The sequence below is a fragment of the Salvia hispanica genome, chromosome 6 (genome assembly GCF_023119035.1).
Source record: "Salvia hispanica cultivar TCC Black 2014 chromosome 6, UniMelb_Shisp_WGS_1.0, whole genome shotgun sequence".
Lineage (NCBI taxonomy): Eukaryota > Viridiplantae > Streptophyta > Magnoliopsida > Lamiales > Lamiaceae > Salvia > Salvia hispanica.
The window spans coordinates 39,140,649-39,149,010 of NC_062970.1; the positions used below are offsets into that span (position 1 = coordinate 39,140,649).

The window sequence follows — 8,362 nt, forward strand, 5'->3', positions numbered from 1 at the left end:
TATATATATCATGAATTTTCTATAATTATAAATCTCTATTACTATAATTGTCATCTATTATATCATTATATAGAGTAATAATTATTGTCCAATTTTTTTTCTTTTTTCTTATTAAGTATTTTGACTAACGAACGGAATGCTTATATTTAAATTTATCTAATTGCATCGGTTTTTTATTAAATCAGTGTAAATACATTAATGCCTACCACATAATCTTCTTTCCTACTTTCGGCTTGTATATTGTAATCACAGAGAAGTTGAGAAGAAACAAACAAAAAAGAAGCAACAATGACACGAGAAAAATAAATAAAGAAGCATAAGAAGAAAGCGTTTCGCTTAACAGAAACAGTTAGCGTGTTTGCAATGAGTTTTATGACGATTAGGAGCGATTATACGATTATAAACCAGTGGATTAGGTGGGTGCAGTTGTTATTCTTGCCTTTAGGATAAACGGTATTTTCTCTTTGATAAGAAGCAAGTTCTAATACACTTCGTTGGTCTCATCTTCACATAATTATTCGAAATACATGTCTCATCAGTGTATTGCAAGTATATATTGATGAATTAGATTTTTAAGTTTTATTTGTTTTTTTATAAATATAAATAATTATTCTTTCAACAGTTCAACAATTTACTACAGTAATTTAGATAGTTTTAGTAGTACGAAGTACTAGTATTTTATTTACATCATTATATGATTATGAGTACCATCCTTGTTTTATTGTCATTCACCACCAGATTATGCGCTGATTATTAATTAGTGATTTTGTTCCACATTCACAATTAAAAATAAATTCAGTTGTGAAATACTCAATTTTTAGCTCTATCACACATTCCTAAGTACATTTAGTTGTAAACTACTCTCATTTTATAAATCGCAAAATTAAATACAAACTAGTATAAATTATTGTATTAGTATAGTTCATAAACTTATACTATTAGGGTCATATTAAAATGACAATGTACAAATGTTCGGACATCATTGCTCCAAGTCTCTAGCCCAGGTTATGATACCTGACACAGGTATCTAGTATATCTGAGTCGTTGGTGGAATATTGTCAAGTGGGGAAATAGAGGCAAAATCGGATGCTAATATCTATTTTGTCAGGCTTATTTAATGGCTAATTTTATCATCTAGTCATTATTTTTTCATTTCTATTTTTATTATTTTAGTTGTTATTTATGTACTAATAGTTAAAGACTTAAAATTTATTTTATTTTTCATATTTTTTTTTATAAATGCAACCTTGGTCTGAATGTAATAGTATTAGTAATAATAAATAGTAATGTTACAATCTAACTCATTTCATTAATTATTGAGATGTTTTGCATATTTTTATAATTTTTTCAGGAGTAAAGGCCATAATTGGTTCTGAACATATGCCCATTTTATGATTTTGGTCCTATAATTTATTTTTCGAATTTTTGCATCCTGAACATTTCAACTCGGATCACAATTGATCTTACACTAATAATTCCGTCAATTTTTAAATGGTTTTAACCCAATTTTGACTGATTTTGATGGTTTTAACAGTCTCATTCGGGTTAAAACCGTTTAATAATCGGTCAAAATCGGGTTAAAACTGTTTAAAAATTAACAGAATTGTTAATGTATGACCAATTGTGATCCAAGTTGAAATGTTCAGGATGCGGAAATTAAAGTGATAAAATATATGACCAAAATCATAAAATGAGCATATGTTCAGGACCAATTTTGGTCTTTAATTTTTTTAGCGTGCATAGATGTCACACACTTTTTGTAAGTATTAAATTTTATATTGTTATGAAGTATGCAAATAAAAATATGATAAATTTCAAATTAAAACACCTCAAATCGTTTTAATACAATTTAATTTGGCTCCATTTTCACAATGATCTAGTTTGATCCAATTTACTAAAATCACAATAATATAGTATACTCTACTAAGGGAGTGTTATATTGCTAACTCATAACTTAATTGCTAACTACAATTAAATAATAGTAGTCATTAGATATTCAAATTAAGGGCTTAGATCATTAATCTCTAAATGTCAATACGATCAAGGAAAAACGCCAATAAAGTCATAGGATTAGTTCCAAAAAATATCAATAGGGGTATTAATGTCAATTAACTACATGTTTAGTTATAACTAACTTTTAAAAGAAATCCCAAAACTTTAAATTCATATAACATATATCAAATTAAAGATAATTTCATAAGGATTCCAACGATATCCTACATGCATATGTTCCGATTAAAAATTTAAAAAAAAATTCGAAATTTTTTATTTTTTTCGTACAAGCAAAAATGTCAACATACTATATAAAATATGTCAATATAATACATGTAGAATGTCAATATAAGCAATGAGTTAACATTCTTAAAACATTGTGTTGACATTTTCAAAGCATTGTATAGATATTTTCGAAACACTACGTTGACATTTTCATCCAAAACCCTAATTAGAAGTTTTTTTTATCTTTTTTGATTTTATTAATAAAAATAAAAATTACACGTGGCAAATTGTAGACCACACGTTTGCTAAAATCCTATGACCTTAGTTAGCAATTAAATGATCAGTTAGCAATTGATCATTCCCCTATTCGACTATTTATAGATTTTGTGATCTCAAATGCCGAAACTTAATGATGCTAAGTTTTGAGGGGTTTTCCTGAAGAAAGCAAAATGTCTAGGGGGGGTAAATGGCATTTATAGTGTTTATAGTGATTAAATATATGAGCTCCAATAATAAGGGTTTCGTTCTCGCGCAGCTATCTAGGGTTTCTGTTTCTCGTCTCGCCGGCCGTTTCACTAATTTCCAATGGCAAGCTATCTCTTTTCTTTTATTTCTATGTTACAACGTAATGCCAATCTGTGCTATTTGATTGAATCTGTGGACTATTTTGAGCAAAATCTTGTTGCATTCCCTATTTTATGTGTTTGAGTTGAACTGTATTGAACCTGATATATTTGATAGGACGTATCTCGGCCAGATTATATGTTTGAATGAGGTTTTCCGATCATGTTTTTAAGGGATCGTTGTAAAATTAATATAATTATTCTATGAAAATGACAATTCGCTTTCTGTTCATATTAAGAGAACAGTTGCTATGTATTTTGTAGTTGGTGTTGGTTTTGATAAAGGCTATGATTCTCAATGAAACCTATTTCAGTAAAAATTTATCCTGTATCTTGTTTATCAATTATTCTATCTGACACGATGAATTGCTATGTACAGGCCAAGAGAACCAAGAAGGTTGGGATTGTTGGGAAGTACGGTATGTTATTGGCTTATTTATTTTGTTCTGTTTTTTCTGTTTGATTTGTAGTGATGAATATATTGGAGCACTTATCTTTATTACCAATTATCTTAATTCGCAATAGTGTAGATGGAAGATGCATTGATATTGTTTATCATGGCTTGATGATGTGGCTATAGATTTAGGATGCCAAACTCTTTAAGTCTTCTGATTAATTGGACCTAGTTTGATATATTCCCATTGTGATTCAGGCACCCGATATGGTGCTAGTTTGAGGAAGCAGATTAAGAAGATGGAGGTTAGCCAGCACAGCAAGTACTTTTGTGAGTTCTGTGGAAAGGTATGAATCGATGGGAACAAAATGTTATGTTCTGACTGGATTATTGATCACACAAAATGATACACCCTATGCTGGTTGATTGAGCATTTTCTAATTTGAGTTCTTCAATAACAGTATGCAGTGAAGAGACAGGCTGTTGGCATCTGGGGATGCAAGGATTGTGGCAAAGTGAAAGCAGGCGGTGCTTACACCATGAAGTAACATTCTTTACTGATCAACCTTTCATATTTGTATGTTGCTTATTTTAGTTGGCTAATCTTTATTCTGTTGTGTGTTTCAGCACTGCTAGTGCCGTCACCGTGAGGAGCACGATCAGAAGGCTGAGGGAGGCAACTGAGAGTTAAATTTAGTTGAATTTGTGTATTTGCCATATTTCCCACCTTTTGAGTTATAAATTCAGTTGATGTAGTCTCTCTAGACTTTGTAGATTTGGTGAGCTTTGTTGGCCACCGTTATCTACTCAATTCTATATTCCTTTTTGGCTAAAATTCTTGGAAATTTTGCAGTCATTTTCAGAATCTGTTTTTACTTTAAATTTTGCATACTGGTAATATTACATTACGAGATTGTTGCGTGTTGATTGTACCAATCATATATCCTGTATAATCAAACAGCCAAAATTTCACCATATTTTCAAATATTGGTACGTCAGTATGTGTAATTTTTTTTTCCAATATTTAAAGTAAATACTCGAACAAGTCAACTGAAGCCATTGATGCAGCAGCCTCAATTATCAAATTCAGACTAAAATATTTTTTAGACTTGATTGTGAAAACCTTAACTGAGAGACCAGAAAATGGAGAAGCCAACACGTTGAAATAGAAATATTAGTACAACATTCTCTCTTGAGTTTTCTCATAGTTACATATCACCACATTCAGGGCTGCTTGAGTATTGGTTTTGTTTACCCTTTTGCACCAGCCCTCGATCATATACCTATTTGAACTTTACAAAAGCCAAAAAAAAAAGACAAAAAAGAAAAAGAAAAAAAAGAGGCCAGATGAACATGGGAAACAAATCCCAGTATCCGCAGTGCCATTCAGCTGCTCACAATTTCAGCTTTCACTAAAAAAACACATGGATGTTTGAAAGAGGAAACATAGTAAAATTGGCGTCGTCAGTTTACCCTAAAGTCGCTGCAACCGTCTTTTCTTTTTGTTTTTCTGTTATATGTCATCCGTTATGCTAGGTGTTAGTGGCGGGCAGCCAGACGGCCAGTCTTACATGATAGGAATCGGGAAGTCATCGCTGTTGCTTTTGTGATGCATTTGCTTTTGCACAGCTTTGACTGCTGCTACTCTTCCTGCATTAGCTGCCCTGTTAGCAGCTGTTACTGCTCTGTTCACTCTCTCGTCCACCTTGCTCACTTCATACGCCTTTTCTGCTGCTCGCCGAGCTTCCTGGTGGTTGGATACAAAAATAGTTATATTATACTCTTTACATTATACATAAGCTCTGCAACTCAATTTGAACTTGAACAGATAAGAATTCAAATCACACAGATATAATCGAATTTGACGGAAAAAAAAAAAAAGAAAATACGTAAAAGAATTTACCTGAACAACGTTAAGCACTCTAGAGTGATTGACAGCAACGGGGGAAACAGGATATACATTGCTCTGTGTGCTTGGAATATCAAGAATTCCATTTTGCCAGTGGCCCGACTGAGTTTCACCACTTCTGAAAGTGTACATTCCGAGCCCCTGTCTCCTCCCCTCATGCCAGGCACCCTCATAACGATGGCCATTTGCAAAACAGTACACCCCAAATCCATGCATTTTGTCTGCAAAATACTCTCCGGCATATCTATCTCCATTTCTGCAGGCAACAGCACTGATGTCAGCTCAGTAATTCAAAATTTTAAGGAAGACTTGAGTGCCTGCTGCAAGAGCTACTAAATGATTAACATCCATATCGAAACACATTGAGCATTGGAAGACCAAATTTTATTTTGCAAAAAAACGCAGATATTAAGTTAATTAGCAAGCACAACTATGCAATGGACAAATATAGCAGTTTGAATTTAATACTTGGGTTAGAAGTGAATCAAGTGATTCAGAAATAGTAGTAGAGACAGTGCCAGTAGAGAAACGATAATTTTATTGCCACGCCCAAGTCCATGCTTTTTAGGTCTACGACCCAAATATCAAGTCAAATATATACGGGTTTAAAATAACTCACAGTCTTGCCTCTTTATGAACAGCTCAACACAGCACAATTTCCAAATTACATGACAAATTCATGTTCCATACCCACTCACAATATCATGAATCAGTTAAAAGACAAATAAGACGTCTAGGCAATGAGGAAAGGGTATCAAATGAAGTACAAGATTCTTTTTTTCAGCCATTTTCAGAACAAGACAAAGTAAAGGCAAAAAGCAGCTATAACAACTTCATCTTCCTTAATATAATTGGGAAAATGCAACATAAAGGCAAAGGAGCTGAAAAGCCTTTTGCTAAAGAGTTTACATTAAAAGAATGCCAAACACAAATCCAAAATGATTCCGATTCTTTAACTCCTTGTTCACATAAAACATGAAATTCTCTTTTATTAGAATCATCAGCAAAAAATTCGGTAAATGCATTCGGGTTTAAGAGAAAGGGAATAATGTGCAAGTGAGGGAATTGACCAACAGAAAGGCAGCAAATACGAAACAATCAAATCATATCACATCCAAGAAGTTTTTCAGATATATTCACAAGGATAACAACTAAAGATTCCCACGCCCATTCAAGCCACAAGCATCGTCTCAACAAAAGCACATCAGCAAACTATATGAACTTAGTCCAAAAGTAATGCTATGCAAAATACTTAGCAACAAGATTAAGCAATATATATAGTTTCAAACTTGCCCAAACTGACTGATCATATGACAAATACATGAATCAAGACGTAACGCACCAACTGTGGTAAAATTCAGAGCAAAATTCCATCACTATTACCTGAAATGATAGTGTCCAAGCCCATGTTTAACACCCCACTTAAACTCTCCTACATATCGGCTACCATCCTCGCAGGTATGAACCCCACACCCATGGCTCTGCCCACTAGACCATTCCCCTGCGTAAACATCACCAGTATAAAACCTATATACTCCGAAACCATGCCTAAGGCCTTGCCGGTACTGCCCTCTATACCGGCTGCCCCGTGCCCACGTCTCAACGCCATAGCCATCATACTTGCCATCAACCCAATCACCCTCATACCTCCCACTCATGTAATAGTAATACACCCCACTGCCACTACATTTCCCCTTATGAAACTCACCCTCATAGACATCCCCATTGGTGTATGCTTGAACATAACACCCGGAAATGGCCTTCTTGTCCGCCTTCTGCCTCGAACCAATCGACCAAAGCACCGGAAAATGAGGCCGACTCACACGACCCTTGGCATTTATCTTAATCGGCAAGGACTTGGCAAGGAACAACCTAATCGTGGGGAGCCTCGGGATTGCTAAATTGAGGGAAAAAAGGAGGACGGCCGAGAAGGCGAAAGCGGATAAGAAATCAAGAATGAATGACCTGGAAGGGTGAGAGACCAGGAAGTAAAAGAAAGGGAGGCTGAGGAGAAGGATGAGGCGGAGGTGAAGGCGGAGACGGCGGCGCAGGTGGCGGAGGTGGTGGTGGAAATGGGTCAAGAATTTCTGAGACCTATTGTGGAAAAGACTGAATTTTGCAGGTGGGTCCACGCCGTATCTGTGGAGAGCGTTGGAGAGAGTCGGAGTCTTGGTGAGGGAACGGGAGAATTGCTGCTGGAGATGGGGTCTCTTGAAGGGGGTGGGCTTGGAGGTAAAAGGGTCATTCGGCTCCAGCTGCTGATTCTCATCGTTGATGAGGATTTGGAGGTCGGGAGCGGGCCCAGGCGAGGACGAAGGCGGCGGATTGGTTTGAGAGAAATGGGGGTGTTTCTGGGTGAGGGAGGAAGGGGGGAGGGGAGGGGTGGGGTTGAAATCGGAAGAGACGCCGCTGCTTTCTGTTCCGATCTGTAATTCAGATTTTTTCTGATGCATTACATAAGGAAAATATCTACCAAAAACACAAACCCCTTCACAAATTGGGGAAAAGGGGATCCAAAATTCTTTCCAATTTCAAAATTTTCTCCCTCTTTCTTGATAATTTCTCTCTCTCTCTAGGCAAATTTCAAATTTAGCATTTCTGTTTCTTGAAAATAGGAAGGTATGGTTGTAATTGTACATATATTGTATCTATATATGGAAATGAGGGTTGAGTGTGTGTGTTTGTGTGTGAGGAAAAGGTGAAGAAAAGAGACGAAGAAGAAGAAAGGAGCGGAGGATTTAATGGTGAGAACTGAGAAGGAAGAAGATGAATTTGAAAGCAGAGGCAAAAAGAGAAAATGCACAAATCCTTTTTCTATCCTCGTTTCTGTTTCCTCTTTTGGATAAATAATGAACTTTTTTTGCTAAATTAAAAGTTAATACTCTTATTTTATTTGATGTAACGAGTCCGTTTCTTGAAGGTTTGAAATTAATGAATGAAGTTTCCTTATGTTTATTTATGACCAAGAAATGAGGAAGAAGAAAAAACACATTAAATCGTACGCGTCCCCAGCTTAACTTGTCATATTTAACTTCATGAATAAGAAAAAAAGTATGCCATTAATTCAGGTGAAAATATATTATATCAGATTTTTTATTAATGCTTACTCTCTCAATTTCATTTCATAATTGTTGAGTGTGATTTTGGTACGTTCGAATTTTTATTATTTTTGCCTTTTAAATTATTAAAAAGTTAAATTTATTCTTTTTTATTTATTTT

At 34.9% G+C, this 8,362-nt stretch overlaps 2 protein-coding genes across 2 annotated transcripts; one reads left to right on the forward strand and one right to left on the reverse strand.

Moving 5' to 3' along the window:
- The first annotated feature begins 2,668 nt into the window (after positions 1–2,668).
- On the forward strand, positions 2,669–4,090 carry LOC125195743 (60S ribosomal protein L37a-1). Its single transcript, XM_048093934.1, has 5 exons — positions 2,669–2,805; positions 3,220–3,259; positions 3,493–3,581; positions 3,696–3,778; positions 3,862–4,090. Exons 1-5 carry the CDS (start codon positions 2,803–2,805, stop codon positions 3,923–3,925), a joined length of 279 nt encoding a protein of 92 aa, XP_047949891.1. The 5' UTR covers positions 2,669–2,802; the 3' UTR covers positions 3,926–4,090.
- A 288-nt stretch (positions 4,091–4,378) lies between these two features.
- On the reverse strand, positions 4,379–7,931 carry LOC125195742 (alsin-like). The gene is made up of 3 exons (XM_048093933.1): positions 6,527–7,931; positions 5,138–5,399; positions 4,379–4,981 (listed from the first exon to the last, which is right to left on the reverse strand). The coding sequence occupies exons 1-3, from the start codon at positions 7,594–7,596 to the stop codon at positions 4,802–4,804; spliced, it is 1,512 nt and encodes a 503-aa protein (XP_047949890.1). The 5' UTR covers positions 7,597–7,931; the 3' UTR covers positions 4,379–4,801.
- Positions 7,932–8,362: the final 431 nt, after the last annotated feature.

Coding starts and splice junctions, on each gene's coding strand:
- LOC125195743 (XM_048093934.1), top strand. Junction 3,260..3,492: donor TGGGATTGTTGGGAAGTACG/GTATGTTATTGG, acceptor ATTGTGATTCAG/GCACCCGATATGGTGCTAGT. Junction 3,582..3,695: donor TTTGTGAGTTCTGTGGAAAG/GTATGAATCGAT, acceptor CTTCAATAACAG/TATGCAGTGAAGAGACAGGC.
- LOC125195742 (XM_048093933.1), bottom strand. CDS start 7,596: ATGCATCAGAAAAAATCTGAATTACAGATCGGAACAGAAAGCAGCGGC. Junction 5,400..6,526: donor CTTGGACACTATCATTTCAG/GTAATAGTGATG, acceptor TGTTGCCTGCAG/AAATGGAGATAGATATGCCG. Junction 4,982..5,137: donor GAGTGCTTAACGTTGTTCAG/GTAAATTCTTTT, acceptor TCCAACCACCAG/GAAGCTCGGCGAGCAGCAGA.